Here is a 16563-nt window from a genome sequence, read left to right on the forward strand (position 1 = left end):
AGCAAAGCAGTGCGACACAGTTACATATGGAATAAACAAACATACAGTCAACAATACAATAGAGAAAAAGTCTATATACAGTGTGTGCAAGGAGGTAGGCAATAAATAGGCCTTAGTGGTGAAATAATTACAATTTAGCAATTAAACACTGGAGTGATAGATGTGCAAAAGATGAATGTGCAAGTAGAAATACTGGGGTGCAAAGGAGCAAATAAATAACAGTATGGGGATGAGGTAGTTGGATGGGGTATTTACAGATGCAGTGAGCTGCTCTGACAGCTGGTGCATAAAGTTAGTGAGGGAGATATGGAAAGCTCTGTTAAAAGTACATTCAAGAAGAACTTGTATTGGTCATAGTGATTCAGGAGTACAATTGAAACAGGTTAATATGCCCCACCAACATCAGACAACTATACTGAAAACCATTAAATTGTTGAAATAAGTCAATCAAGTTACTGATGAGGACTGTCAGATTAAGTGGTACCTGCCATGGACATGGTGGTGTAGTAGGAAGATCGGCATACCATGAACCAGGAGGTTGAGTGCAAATCCCAGGTGAGGATATGTTGAATAATAATTACTGTATAAATGAACATGCTCAATATAATCATGTATGTCACATATGTAAGGTAAAAGTTTTGTACACTGAGTGAACAAACAATTGGTGATACCAGGTGATGTCAACAGTTGAATCCACTTCAATCAGTGTAGATGAAGGGGAGGAGACAGGTTAAAGAAAGATTTTTAAGCCTTAAGACAATTGAGACATGGATTGTGTATGTGTGCCATTCAGAGGGTGAATGGGCAAGACAAAATATTTAAGTGCTTTTGAACAGGGTATGGTTGTAGGTGCCAGGCGCACTGGTTTGCGTGTGTCAAGAACGGCAACGCTGGTGAGTTTTTTTCCTCGCTCAACCGTTTCCATCAAGAACGGTCCACCACCCGAATGACATGCAGCCAACTTGACACAACCGTGGGAAGCATTGGATTCAACATGGGCCAGCATCCCTGGGGAACGCTTTCCACACCTTGTAGAGTCCCCGCCCAGAAGAATTCAGGCTGTTCTGTGGGAAAAAGTAGAGGGTGCAACTCTATATTAGGAATGTGTTCCTAATGTTTTGTCCGCTCGGTGTATAATAAAAGCACTGTGTGTGGGAGTATCCCTAACTTTTTCAACAGACTAAGAGCTATGAATGGATCAGTGGTTCACCAATCAGGACCTTGATTGGCCCTGTAACAAGACATGATGTGTAATTCATTTTATCTTTCGGACACAGAAACGTTCTCGCAACGTTCCCATGAAACGTGTCTAGAACACAAACATCTTACGTTCTGAGGACCTGGTAAACAGGTTCTGGGTAAGTTCTATGTTATATTAAGGGAATGGTCTCTTGGAAACATTCCTTGCACATCACAGGAACATTCCTATGAAAACATCAGTTAATTACCTTTTGAGACTGTCGTACCCCATCACAACCAATAATATAAGCTTGTTTACACAATTGTTGGTAAACAATGCAATTGTAAACCAACACTCCATAGCCTCAAAACATGATTAAAACAATATTTTGGATATCATGGATGGTCAGTCCTTGCATCCATATCTCTGTCTATGAATTTGAGAGTGGTTACATTTCTCCAGCCCCATCCCTCAGCTGTTTACCAAACTGCTTTGTTGTTGTTTGAACTGCAGATTGCCTCGAAGGGAACGTTCTCTAAAATAGTTGGGTTCTCAGGGGTGTTGGGTGTGTGTGTCTGTGATGGTTGGAATAGTGTGTGTGTGTGGTTGCAAAGTGTGGGTTTGGTGTTTGTTGTTGATGTGACAATGAGAGGTGTGTGTGTGTGTGTGTGTGTTCCTCAGGGAGAGACAAATCACCTTCACTGCAGGTCGCAGTGATTACACTATGCATAATTCATGAGCTTGAGATGAATATCAAATGCATTTTACAGCTTTTTAATCACATCGGCACACTAATGAATATGCAAAACAGTTATGGTTGAGATTTAGATACGCTATCATACAACTATCTTACTTTGCTGTTATTTCAATTCAATTTGTTTGGGCAGGCAGGTAGTTTACTGAGTAGAAGTGGAAAATATATTGAATTAATCAAAAGCATATGACATAATCCAAGCATTCCTACTTGGGAAGGACTGCTTGGCTCCTTGAGTTTCAGATCGTATTTGTCAGAGCTGAATAATTGTACTGATACCTGCATATGAATTCAAGGTCAGGATTATGCATGTGACTGACACATTTTGTCATGCCCTGGTCAGAGCCCCATTGGGAATACGATGGTGTGTGGAGCCATAGGAATGAATCAGAATGTTTTCCAAAAGTCTCTGTCCAAATCTGCCCTCACACAGTGTATAATTCTCCACAAAGATCACCCTATTATCGTAGAGACTCAGAGCCCATTGAATTGCAATTATTCTGTGATATCATATTACTTCACTGACGCATGAACCCTCAGTCCTGTTAACACAGCTAGTCTCACACAATGGGCCTGTCTTCTTCTCTCTCAGTGACTGGCTGTCTAATAAAGTGTTGGGGGGGGGCAAAGACTTGAGAGACTTGAGAGCGAGGGAGTGAGGCAGAGAGAGAGAGAGAGAGAGAGCGCGAGGGAGGGAGTGAGGCAGAGAGAGAGCGCGAGCGAGGGAGTGAGGCAGAGAGAGAGCGCGAGCGAGGGAGTGAGGCAGAGAGAGAGCGTGAGCGAGGGAGTGAGGCAGAGAGAGAGCGCGAGCGAGGGAGTGAGGCAGAGAGAGAGCGCGAGCGAGGGAGTGAGGCAGAGACAGAGCGCGAGCGAGGGAGTGAGGCAGAGAGAGAGCGCGAGCGAGGGAGTGAGGCAGAGAGAGAGCGCGAGCGAGGGAGTGAGGCAGAGAGAGAGCGCGAGCGAGGGAGTGAGGCAGAGAGAGAGAGCGCGAGCGAGGGAGTGAGGCAGAGAGAGAGAGAGCGCGAGCGAGGGAGTGAGGCAGAGAGAGAGAGAGAGAGAGAGAGAGAGAGAGAGCGAGCGAGGGAGTGAGGCAGAGAGCGAGCGAGGGAGTGAGGCAGAGAGCGAGAGCGAGGGAGTGAGGCAGAGAGCGAGCGAGGGAGTGAGGCAGAGAGCGAGAGCGAGGGAGTGAGGCAGAGAGCGAGAGCGAGCGAGGGAGTGAGGCAGAGAGCGAGCGAGGGAGTGAGGCAGAGAGCGAGCGAGCGAGCGAGGGAGTGAGAGGAGTAGGGAGAGAGAAGTCCAGCCAGACTCCCAGCTGACAACAAACGTACCCACAACTTGAGTCTCATTAGGTCATTAACTAACATTTTCATAGGAATGTTCCTGTGATGTGCAAGGAATGTTTCCAATAGACTATTCCCTTAATGTCAAGTAGAACTTACACAGAACGTGGTTACCATGTTCTCACAACATGAGATATCAATGTTCGTATCACGTATCATGGGAACATGGCAGGAACATTTGTGTGTCAGTTGTCAGGACGTCACCTGATGGTTCTCCCCCCCCACCAAAAAGTATGTAATTATACATCACGCCTTGTTACCGAGCCAATCAAGACCCTGATTGGTGAACCACTGTTTGCTCTGTCTGTTGGCAAATTTAAGAACACCTTCCTAATATTGAGTTACACCCCCCCTCTTTGACACATGATTATTGGCCCAGTATAGTTAGGAATGTCCCAAAGAAACCCTAGGCACTTCTGTGGATGTGAAACAACTTGATAGGTGTAAGTAATAGGGTGCATGCACTTTGAAGTAAATCTCAGCTCTGGTAATTGTTTTTGATTGATCATAGTGGAATATCCTTAAAACAGGTTAACATGACCCACCAACATCAGACAACTATACAGAAAGCCCTTATATCGTTGAAATAAGTATCTCAAATCAATGAGGACAATAGTCATCTTAAACGACACGTACATGGTGGCATAGCAGGAAGATCGGCGTACTGTGAACCGAGAGGTTGTGAGTTCAAATCCCACGTGAGGACTGTTGAATAATAATTGTATACATGCACAATGCAGTCATGTATGTCAAATATGTAAGTTAAAAGTACTGTGTGTGAGTATCTTTGCCAGTAGACAAAGAGCTATGAATGAATCAGGGCGTGTTCCTTCCATCAGGTGACAACTGATAGACAGAAATGTTATTGAAACGTGTCTAGAACATTAATATATTTTATTCTGAGAATATGACAACCATGTTGTGTGTACATTTGGTTGGACGTTGATGGAATATTCTCAGAACCCTCAGGAAACAGGTCACATGAATGTTCTTGCAACGTCCCATGAAACGTGTGAAGAACATTAATGTTGTATATTCTGGGAACATGGTAACCAAGATTGCCCTGGAGGGAATAGCAGCTGTTTTACGGGTTCCTGACCAATTGGGCTATTTTCTTTGTTCATTTCCTATGACCAAAAAGTGCTTCTAGACATCAGAACCGCGATCACTAACCTCAATTTGGATGATGATTTCTACTTCAATGAGTTGGAGGCAAATAACATATTGCTCATCCTGGACCAAGCTTAAATCCCCAACACTCAAAGAAGGAAGAGGCAGCATTATAGAGGCCGGCGTGCGGGATACCTGACGAGCCTACGTCGGCGAGTAGACAAACCGCCTCTACCCTATGTTGTATTGGCGAACGTGCAATCACTGGAGAATAAACTTGATGAGCTCCGCTCGAGACTATCCTATCAATGTGATCTGAAGAACTGTAATATCCTAGGAATCTCCAAGTCATGGCTGAACAAGGACATGGAAAATATAAATCTATCACGGATTACAAAGAGAAATCCAGCCCAGTGACACAAGCCTACCAGATGAACCAAATTCCTTCTATGCTTGCTTCGAGGCTAGCAACACTGAACCATGCATGAGAACACCAGCTGTTCCGAACTACTGTGTGATCACACTCTCCGTAGCCAATGTGTCTTTTACATTTTTAAATGTATTCTTTATTTAACTAGGCAAGTCCGTTACGAACAAATTCTTATTTACAATGACAGCCTACCAAAAGGCCTCTTGCAGGGACGGGGCTAGGATAAAAATATATTTATAGGACAAAACACACATCACGACAAGAGAGACACCGCAATACTACATAAAGAGAGACCTAAGACAACATCATAACATGGCAGCAACACATGACAACACAGCATGGTAGCAACACAACATGGCAGCAGCACAACATGGTAGCAGCACAAAACATGGTACAAACATTATTGGGCACAGACAACAGCACAAAGGCAAGAAGTTAGAGACAATACATCACGCGAAGAAGCCACAGTTGTCAGTAAGAGTGTCCATGATTGAGTCTTTGAATGAAGAGATGGAGATAAAACTGTCCAATTTGAGTGTTTTTTGCAGCTCGTTCCAATTGCTAGCTGCAGCAAACTGAAAAGAGGAGCGACCCAGGGATGTGTGTGCTTTGGGAACCTTTAACAGAATGTGACTGGCAGAATGGGTGTTGTATGTGGAGGATGGGGGCTGCAGTAGGTATCTCAGATAGGGGGGAGTGAGGCCTAAGAGGATTTTATAAATAAGCATCAACCAGTGGGTCTTGCGACAGTTATACAGAGACCAGTTTACAGAGAAGTATAGAGTGCAGTGATGTGTCCTATAAGGAGCATTGGTGGCAAATCTGATGGCCGAATGGTAAAGAACATCTAGCTACCGAAGAGCACCTTTACCTGCCGATCTATAAATCTAGCATGGGTAGGATGGTCATCTGAATCAGGGTTAGTTTGGCAGCTGGGTGAAAAAGGAGTGATTACGATAGAGGAAACCAAGTCTAGATTTAACCTTATCCTGCAGCTTTGATGTGTGCTGAGAGAAGGACAGTGTACCGTCTAGCCGTACTCCCAAGTACTTGTATGAGGTGACTACCTCAAGCTCTAACCCTCAGAGATAGGAATCACACCAATGGGGAGAGGGCTTTCTTCTTAGAGGTGTTCAGAACAGGGTTAAAGTCAGAGAAAGCTTGTTGGACACTAAGAAAGCTTTGTTGTAGAGCATTTAACACAAAATCCGGGGAGGGGCCAGCTGAGTATAAGACTGTATCATCTGCATATAAATGGATGAGAGAGATTCCTACTGCCTGAGCTATGTTGTTGATGTAAATTGAGAAGAGCGTGGGGCCTATGTTCGAACCTTGGGGTACTCCCTTGGTGACAGGCAGTGGCTGAGACAGCAGATGTTTTGACTTTATACACTGCACTATTTGAGAGAGGTAGTTCGCAAACCAGGACAAAGACCCCTCAGAGACACCAATACTCCTTAGCCGGCCCACAAGAATAGAATGGTCTACTGTATCAAAAGCTTTGGCCAAGTCAATAAAAATAGCAGCACAACATTGCTTAGAATCAAGGGCAATGGTGACATCATTGAGGACCTTTAAGGTTGCAGTGACATATCCATAACCTGAGAGGAAACCAGATTGCATACCAGAGAGAGTACTATAGACATCAAGAAAGCCAGTCAGTTGATTATTTACTAGTTTTTCAACACTTTTGATAAACAGGGCAAAATAGAAATAGGCCTATAACAGTTAAGATCAGCTTGATCTCCCTCTTTAAATAAAGGACACACGTGGCTGCCTTCCAAGCAAAGGGAACCTCCCCAGAGAGGAGAGAGAGGTTAAAAAAGTCAGAGATGGGCTTGGCGATGATAGAGGCTGCAACCTTGAAAAACAAAGTGTCTAAACCAATTGACCCAGATGTTTTTTGGGGGTCAAGTTTAAGGCGCTCCTTTAACGTCTCAGACTAAATGACTGCCTGCAGGGAGAAACTTTGTAGAGCATCGGGGCTAGTTGCATTAGAAGGGGTGGGAGATGAGGAAATGTTGGACGCGCAATGAGGCATGGTTGAGTCAAATAGGAATCCTGACTTAAAGAAGTTGTGATTAAAGAGCTCCTTGTCAGTAACAACCACATCATCAACATTAAGGGCCATGGGCAGCTGTGAGGAGGAGGGTTTATTCTCCAGGTCTTTAACTGTTTTCCAGAACTTCTTGGGATTAGACCCACAGAGAAAGAACTGCTCCTTAAAGTAACTAACTTTGGCCTTCCAGATAGTCTGAGTGCACTTATTTCTCATTTGCCTGAACGAGAGCCAGTCAGCCTGAGTATGTGTGTGCCGAGCCTTTCGCCAAATGGAATTCTTGAGTTGGAGTATCTCTGTCAGATCACAGTGTAACCAGGGGCTGAACCAAATTTAATTCAAATTTTCTTTGTGACGTGTTTGTTAACAATACCACTGAAAATGTCAAAAAATAAGGTTCAAGCGTGTTTGACAGAGGGGATCAAGCTGACTCTATACCAATTTACAGAGGCCAGGTCAGGAAGGAAGGCTTGCTCATTAAAGTTTTTTAGCAAGCATCTATCACAAATCAGGACAGGTCGTTTCAGTGAGCAGCCATAACGAACACAGGCTGTTAAACAGTGATCACTAAGGTCATTACAGAAAACACCAGACTGATACCTATCAGGATTATTTGTGAGGATAACATCAAGGAGAGTAGCCTTTTCTGGGTGTTTGGAGTCATATCTTGTGGGATTGGTAATAATCTGAGAAAGATTTAGGGAGTCCCATTGTTTTAGGGCTTGGTCATGTGGTTTAAGGAGGTTCCAGTTTAGGACAAATTCAGACTTAGTGTAAGGGGCCAGGGAAGAGTTTAGGGAAGGTAGGGTACAGGCCGGTGTTGATGGTGGACAATAACACCCAGCAACAGTCAACAAGAACCTATTTGAAAGTGTAATGCTTAAAACCAGCAAATTGTTTGGGGACAGACTTGGTGGAGACAACCGAGCACTGAAGGTGTTCCTTGGTAAAGATTGCCACTCCACCACCTTTGGAAGATCTGTCTTGCCAAAAAAGGTTATAACCAGAAAGGCTAACATCAGCGTTCAAAACACTCTTTCTTAACCACGTCTCAGTAATGACCAACACATCTGGATTGGAGCTATGAACCCACACTTTTAATTGATCCATTTTAGGTAATAAGCTTCTAGTGTTAACGTGTAGAAAACCCAGGCTTTTACCAGAGCAGAAATCAGTGAAGCAGATATCAGAGCACAAGTCAGAATTGGGGCTAGCAACAGTAGATGGGCCAGGGTGTGAATGCACATTTCCAGATATCATCAGCAGTAATACAATCAGGGCACGGCAGAGGACAGGGAGAGCTCTGCAGTGTTGATTTTTTATCACATTTGAATGTGCATCAGATGGCAACGAGATTTTATTGTACAGCAATGTCATCAGATAACATGAATACAAAACCGGCGAGAGGTGGTTAGAATAGGATGGGAGGCCGAGAGTCTGTGTAACCAATAGAGAGTCAGAGTCCCGAGTGTGGGAACAAACAGTCTGTCCCACAGTTGGGTAAACAAGAAAGTTCATAGTCAACAAAGCACGCAGGAGTCATGAGGCAAATAGCATAAAGCACAAGAAATAGATATAACGACTTGAGGCTGGCCGTTGTAAGTTCAAAGAGTCACTCGCCCCAACAAGACAACTTGAGAGAGTAGCTCTCTGAGTCCAGTAGGCTACAAAAGTCTGAGATAAAATCAATAAATAGTAGTCCTATACCAGTTAATTAAAGCGCTTCTGATGAAGCTCACATAATAAGCTTCACAAGTTAATTAGCCTACCTAAAATTCGGATCAGTCCAAAGTCTGCAGTGTGTGTGTGTGTGTGTGTGTGTGTGTGTGTGTGCTGGAGGCCAGTGAAAGCTCGGGAGAGGAAGACCTTCAAACAACATTCACAAGGCCGCAGGGCCAGATGGATTATCAGGAAGCGTACTCAGAGCATGCGCTGACCAGCTGGCAAGTGTCTACACTGACATTTTCAACCTCTCCCTGACCCAGTCTGTAACGTTTCAGGCAGACCACCGTAGTCCCTGTGCCCAAGAACGCCCAGGTAACCTCTCTAAATGATTATCGCCCCGTAGCACTCACATCTGTAGCCATGAAATACTTTTAAAGGCTGGTCATGGCTCACATACACACCATCCTCCCGGACACCCTGGATCCGCTGCAATTCACATACCGCCCCAACAGATCCACAAATGATGCAACCTCTATTGCACTCCACACTGCCCTTTCCGACCTGGAATGCTGTTCATTGACTACAGCTCAGCGTTCAACACCATAGTGCCCTCCAAGCTCATCACTAAGCTAAGGACCCTGGGACTGAACACCTCCCTCTGCAACTGGATCCTGGACTTCCTGACGGGCCGCCCCCAGGTGGTGAGTTTAGGCAACAACACATTCGCTATGCTGACCCTCAACACGGGGGCCCCTCATTGGTGCGTGCTTAGTCCCCTCCTGTTCACCAATGACTGAGTGGGCTCGCACGACTCCAACACCATCATTAAGTTTCCAGACGACACGACGGTGGTAAGCACGATCACTGACGATGATGAGACAGACTATAGGGAGGAGGTCAGAGACCTGGCAGTGTGGTGCCAGGACAACTACCTCTATCTCAATGTCAGCAAGACAAATGAGCTGATCGTGGACTACAGGAAATGGAAGGCAAAGTACGTCCCCATTCACATCGACAGAGCTGTAGTGGAGTGGGTTGAGAGCTTCCAGTTCCTTGGTGTCCACATCACTAAGGAACTATCATGGTCCAAACACACCAACACAGTTGTGAAGAGGGCACAACAACGCATCTTCCCCCTCAGGAGGCTGAAAAGATTTGGCATGGGCCCTCAGATCCTCAAAACGTTCTACAGCTGCACCATTTGAGAGCATCTTGACTGGCTGCATCACCGCTTGGTATGGCAACTGCTTGGCATCCGACCATAAGGCGCTACAGAGGGTAATTAGTACAGCCCAGTACATCCCTGGGGCCGAGCTACCTGCCATCCAGGACTTCTATACCAGGCGGTGTCAGAAGAAGGCCCTAAAAAGTGTCAACCACTCCAGCCACCCTGGTCATAAAATGTTCTCTCTGCTACCACACGGCAAGTGGTACCGGAGCGCCAAGTCTGGGACCAAAAGGCTCCTGAACAGGTTCTACCCCTAAGCCATAAGACTGCTGAACAGTTAATCAAATGGCTACCCAGACTATTTGCATTGACCCCCTTTTTATCTGCCCTGACTCTCTTGCACCGGCTCCATGCACACTCACTGGACTCTACTCACACACTCAGACATACTACAATGACACTGCAACACACACATAGACTACATACAACTTCATACACTCACACACACAAAACAAACACACACATGCATATTGATGCCACACACACATAGACATACTTTCACACCCTTCACATACTGTATATATATATATCTGCTACTCTGTATATTATCTATCCTGATTGCCTAGTTACCCCTACCTACATGTACATAATACCTCAATTATCTCAAGTACCTCATACTCCTGCACATTGACTCGGTACTATTACTCCTTGTATATAGTCTTATTTCATTGTGTTACTATTTCCATTTAAAAATATATATTTTTAACTCTGCATTGTTGGGAAAGGGCTCATTTTACGCTAAAGTCTACACCTGTTGTATTCGGCGCATGTGACAAATAACATTTTATTTGTGTATGTTCTGTTTGACATTAAGAGAATGTTTTCCTAACTCTAACACCAAACCATGCTAAAAAGATTCTCAGAAGGATTTTGCTAACATAGGTAAAAATGTTCCCCTAACTTACGGAAAACTGGACACTCAAACATTAAGGGAATATTGCAGGTAACATTACAAGAACATTCTCCCTAGAATAGTTTTTCTCTACATCTCCAGTGCCTTTCTTTCCTCTCCACAGCCTCCTCAAAATGTCCTCAAGCTTAGAAAGGCAAGTGTGTATGTTGTTAAAGGCCTCTCTCTCTCTCCTCCCTGTCTGTGATCCAGCAACAGGAGCAAGACCCCACTAACCTGTGCTTCTCCAACCTGCCTGTGTCTATGGACGAGCAAATTTAACCCTGTGTTTCTGTCTCCCCCTCCCTCTCTCTCTCTCTCTCCCTCCCACCCCCCACAGCAACAGGAGCAGGACCCCACTAACCTGTACATCTCCAACCTGCCTGTGTCCATGGACGAGCAGGAGCTGGAGAACATGCTGAAGCCCTTCAGTCAGGTCATCTCCACACGCATCCTCAGAGACGCCAACGGCACCAGCAGAGGAGTGGGCTTTGCCAGGTAACCAACTTTTACACCTCTGAAATAAAGTCTTAGGTCACAGCTATGTAGGTGTATACCTCCATACTTAAACATTTATTGACAAATGCAATGTTATGATCATATATATCTTAGCTTTGTCAAGGCATGGTTAGTTTGCCAGGGTCACATTCAGTTGCCAAATGTTGTTGAACGTTGCAGATAGAAATGCCATGAATAGAGCTGATGTGATTCCGTATGTTAGAGAGGCATGTTTGTTCTACATAGCCTATTTCTATCTGAACGTTCCAAAACATTGTGTCCTGCTAAACGCAACTCTCTGCTGAGCCCTCTGCTGGTTACTGGGGATAGTACAGCATTCTGTAAATAAAGCTTTATTTGCAGGATGGAGTCGACAGAGAAATGTGAGACTATCATTCAACATTTCAATGGCAAATATATCAAGACTCCACCTGGAGTACCAGGTGGGTCATCTTTATCTCATGTTTTCTATTTCTTTTTAGAACAAAGTTTATTCTGTATGATGCCTTGGTTGAAAGGGTCAGGAGCAACAGAAAGGCTCACATCTTCCACAGTATCTTGATTCACTGTCATATTTTAATTAAGCAGTAAGGCACGAGGGGGTGTGGTATATGGCCAGTATACCACGGCTAAGGGCTGTTCTTAAGCACGACGCAATGCCGAGTGCCTGGACACAGCCCTTAGCCGTGGTGTATTGACCATATATCACAAACCCCAGAGGTGCCTTACTGCTATTATAAATTGTTTACCAACGTAATTAGAGCAGTAAAAATAACTGTTTTGTCACACCCGTGGTATACGGTCTGATATACCACAGCTGCCAGCCAATCAGCATTCAGGGCTCGAACCACCCAGTTTATAATGTACAATATACAGTGTAAACACACAGATTATATCCTTCAGTGCTCCACAGTCACTCAACCCTCTTCTTCTCCTCTCATCCCAGTGCCCTTGGAACCCCTGTTATGTAAGTTTGCAGATGGAGGACAGAAGAAGAGACAGAGCCAGGGGAAGTACCTGCAGAATGGCCGTCCCTGGACAACAGATGGGGAAACGGTGAGTTCTCATTCCGACAGTAAACAGTCTGCCGTCTTCCCTGTAGTCTTTCTTGTTGCCATTTCACCAAGGCTATTCAGGTACTTTCAACTAGATTAAGTACAGTGACATTAAAGTAACTGTCCAGTGTTGCTTCATCTTCTACAAGGAAATAGCAAGCATTTTTTTAAACGGTCGGTTTGAGTTACGAGTTTGAAGTGTTTTCTCTCCAATTTATGCTTTGGCCACAAATACGAGTATAGGATGAGTCAACAACATCATTTGCGTGTGAGGTAACAGAACATTAACTTTTGAAAGTGAGACAGTTACTTTAAAGCTCAAACGGGATTTTTTGTTACAACTTCTTTCTGGTTCGATATTTGTCAGTCAAACACATGTATTACTGTATGTGTGCTTACTGCATTGTATCTGAATGTGTTTGACCACAGGGAGGAATGACACTGACCTATGACCCCACCACAGCCTTACAGAACGGGTGAGCGAATACTCCACCAATGCCTCCATCACACCGACGGCAGTCATTGCATTTTGGTACACCGTTCCAACGGAACGCTGCGTTTGCCTTGCAGCGTTGCGTTGCGGAGACAGTGGCGGTGCGCTCTGTGTGGTGCGTACGTTGGATTTGTCGAACGTACGAGTCAAACTGTAGGCGGCTTGACAGAAATGGTAGCAGAAGGTGAATGTTGAACTTTTGCACACGTAGCCAGATGATGCTGCGCACCATTTTGCGCAACGACGCTATCGGTTTGATCAAGGTATAAAACCTCAATGAGATGATCCTGGACATACAGCAGGGATGACTGTGTGTGTTGGATATTGATGGGTTTCTTCTCTCTCTCTCTCTCTGTTTCTGCAGGTTCTACTCATCTCCCTACAGTATGGCCCCTAACAGAATGATAGCTCAGACATCCCTCGCCCCCTACATGCACTCTCCTGTTAATACCTACCAGGTCCGTCTGTTGTATATTGCTGTGTACAGAGGATTTATTTCTTATTATAAACTGTCTGAGCCCTGAATGCTGATTTGGCTGACAGCCGTGGTATATCAGACTGTATACCACGGGTATGACAAAATACTTGTTTTTACTGCTCTAATTACATTGGTAACCAGTTTATGATGGCAATAAGGCACTTCGGGGGTTTGTGGTGTATGGCCAATATACCACAGCTAAAGGCTGTGTCCAGGCACTCAGCGTTGCACCTAAGAACAGCCCTTAGCCGTGGTATATTGGCCATATACTCTCTGTGGCTCAGTTGGTAGAGCATGGTGTTTGCAACGCCAGGGTTGTGGGTTCGATTCCCACGGGGGGCCAGTACGGAGAAAAAAGAAGAAAAAAAATGTATGAAATGTATGCATTCACTACTGTAAGTCGGTCTGGATAAGAGCGTCTGCTAAATGACTAAAATGTATATACCATACCCCTTTGGCCTTTATTGCTTAATTCAGAAAATTTGAAGAAAGCATACATCTTATGTTGTGTGTCTGTCTTTCTTCTCTGCTGCAGATCCACAGTCCACAGTCCTGGATGCATCATCATCAGTCGTACCTCATGCAGCCCTCAGTGAGTTTTACCCACTGCTGCTGTGGGTCTGTTACTGCCTATTAGTGAACCAGTGTGATCTGCCTGTCTCTCTCTTTCTGTCTGAAACACCTGTTAAGCATAAACATACATGCATTTTTGTTTGTCTATGTGAATGTTAACTCTCTCTGTGTGTGTGTGTGTGTGTGTGTGTGTGTGTGTGTGTGTGTCCATAGGGCCAAGTCCTGACGCCGGGCATGGACCACACCATGTCTATCCAACCAACCCCTATGATGGGGCCTCTCACACAACAGCTCAGCCACCTCTCTATGGGCAGCAGTGGCACGGTCAGTCCCAACAGAACACTACTGTATAGACATACAGTAGATACTTTGGACAAAGACATTGTGTTGTCAGTGCCATCTATAATGCCACTTTCTATCCCTCAATGAAGACAGTTTTACTCAGAAAAGAGACAAACGTGAATAAGATTCTATAATGATTACCAGGGGCGTAACTTTGGTTTTAGAAGTGAGGGGGGGCATAATCCATTTTCTTTTTTTATTTCCCTCATTAAAATGCAAATCCTTTTATAACATTTCTGACATGTGTTTTTCTGGATTTTTTTGTTATTCTGTCTCTCACTGTTCAAATAAACCTACCATTACAATTATAGACTGATCATTTCTTTGTAAGTGGGCAAACGTACAAAATCAGCAGGGGATCAAATACTTTTTTCCCCCACTGTATATATTTTTTAATCCAGTCGGATAAACACTCCAAACAGCCTACCCGGCCGCTTGGAGGCGTCCACATGGTCTCGTTTTATATCACATTCCAATGATAAACTGGGGGGGGGGACAAAAATGAAATTTCAGAATGTGGGTGGGGGACATGTCCCCCACCGTCCCCAGTGAAAGTTGTGCCCCTGATGATACGTTCTAATAGTTTTCTCCTCTCTATTTTAGTATATGCCTGCAAACACATCTATGCAAGGGACCTACATCCCCCAGTACACCCAAGTGCCTCAGACCACTGTTTCAGTCGAGGTAAGAAACGTCCTACGACAATTTACTGACTTTATTGTCCCCGTGGGGAAAATGTGTTGCAGTATCATGTACACATTTAAAACTACAGTGTTCTGGTATGAAACAACTGGTCTCTTTACTGATGATTGGTTGATTGACTGATGAATACTTCTTCAATATGTTTAACAGGAAAGTGCCATCCAACAACAGGTTTCCATGGAGACTCCCACAGAACACACAGGTTACTCCTATCAGCTTAGAAAGTGAAGAGGGACAGGTGGGTTATACTAGAGTCTATTTCCTGGGGCCACCTGCGGTCCGTACAGCTCAGCATAGTGCATAGTGACTCTGGACAGAAGCACCAGACAGTCACACTAAGGACAAAAGGATATTTAAAAATCAGAGGTTATGGCAAACTCTTGAATACAGATGAATGGATACTGTGAAAACGAACAGAACACGGAGCATCTATTTTGACCACAGAACATGTCGAAGAAAGAGAAACACACACACACAATTTTTTTGTGCACATATTAACAAATTATTTTCCTAAATATTCTGGGGAGCCAGAATGAAATCAGGAACATAAAGTTACAACAACATGTGTTGTCGATTAGCTGTACTTTTTTTGTAAAATATGCTGATTTCGTTTTTCATTTCATCATCTGTTGTTTGTAAGCTTTTATGGTATAGATTCAAAGTCACTAATCAAAGATTTGTTTTCTTAATTTCACAATGCCATTGTTGTTTTTGTTCACTTCACGTGTTTTTAATGTTTGACGAGAGAAGGCTGAACCAAGCTTAAGTTACTTAGATCATAGACTGTGTCATATTTGGTACTTTCAACTCAGATACGGTTTTTAGCACTTGGGTCCCTAGTTGAAATTCTCACAATAATTCTCAGAATCTAAATAGATATTTAGAAATAAAGCTTAAGACAATCAAACATTGAATTGATTATTTCCTGATTCTGGCCAATTATAATAAAATCATACAGGGAATAAAAAATATATGCATGATTAAATATGACATGAAATACATTTAGTTGCTGGTTATATTTGGGGAATTTAATCCTATATTGCTCCAATACCAACCAACAACATAAGTCTTTACATTTGGTTTTAGTGGGTTAAGCTGCTACCCTTTAAACAGACCCATAGTTGTTAGGAGTTTACATTATTGAGTGTTGCGCTAGTAGTTTAGTAAATTAGAGATCCTAAACCTATGGCCAGTAGGCTACTGAGATGCTTTGCTGTGTCTTTTTGCTCCCACAACGCTACTTTCTCTCTGTCTGTTTATAGATGCCTCTGTTTTTGTTTATTTGGTTTTGTTTTGATTCCGAGTGACTGTTTTTTTATTTAAAGTTTGAGATTTTTTTGTATTCGATTTAATACTTTTCAGATTGATACATTTAATTGGTAGCGTGCATTGAGTAGTTACATGTTTCTATGGACAAGTAGATTTGTTTTTTTCTTTTGAAATAATGTCTGTCATTACGGTCATTTTTCTTTTTCTCATTCTCTGTTTTAATTTTCAATCACATGGAAAATGCTCTAAATGTTTGAGAGATTTCAAAATCAGTCTGTGTCATCAGTTTTGGCACGTCCACCATTTAAAGAGGTGTGCTCAACTGCTCATCACTCCAAGATAATTACGGGCTCTATTCAATCCCAATTGAAATTTAAAGGCAATGTTCCCGCATTGGTCGGAGACCACATTGACGGTAAACGCTGCATATGTCGGCTCAATTGGAAATGACCTTTAAATGTCTATTGCGCAATCCGTAACAGTTCAGCTTCACAGACT

The 16563-nt window shown here is 43.7% G+C and overlaps 1 protein-coding gene across 3 annotated transcripts in view; it reads left to right on the plus strand.

Annotated features, from left to right (window-relative positions):
* LOC115167860 (RNA-binding motif, single-stranded-interacting protein 2) overlaps positions 1 to 15703 on the plus strand; it is a 40901-nt gene extending 25198 nt beyond the window's left edge. For all 3 annotated transcript variants that reach the window (XM_029722553.1, XM_029722555.1, XM_029722554.1), the window contains exons 5-13: positions 10996 to 11153; positions 11517 to 11596; positions 12100 to 12209; positions 12638 to 12684; positions 13066 to 13159; positions 13715 to 13771; positions 13966 to 14076; positions 14698 to 14778; positions 14947 to 15703. In XM_029722553.1, the coding sequence (XP_029578413.1) occupies positions 10996 to 11153; positions 11517 to 11596; positions 12100 to 12209; positions 12638 to 12684; positions 13066 to 13159; positions 13715 to 13771; positions 13966 to 14076; positions 14698 to 14778; positions 14947 to 15024 (816 nt within the window). In that variant the 3' untranslated portion in view covers positions 15025 to 15703. The remainder of the gene's footprint in view (positions 1 to 10995; positions 11154 to 11516; positions 11597 to 12099; positions 12210 to 12637; positions 12685 to 13065; positions 13160 to 13714; positions 13772 to 13965; positions 14077 to 14697; positions 14779 to 14946) is intronic.
* Positions 15704 to 16563: the final 860 nt, after the last annotated feature.

This window comes from Salmo trutta, chromosome 30, assembly GCF_901001165.1.
Source record: "Salmo trutta chromosome 30, fSalTru1.1, whole genome shotgun sequence".
NCBI lineage: Eukaryota > Metazoa > Chordata > Actinopteri > Salmoniformes > Salmonidae > Salmo > Salmo trutta.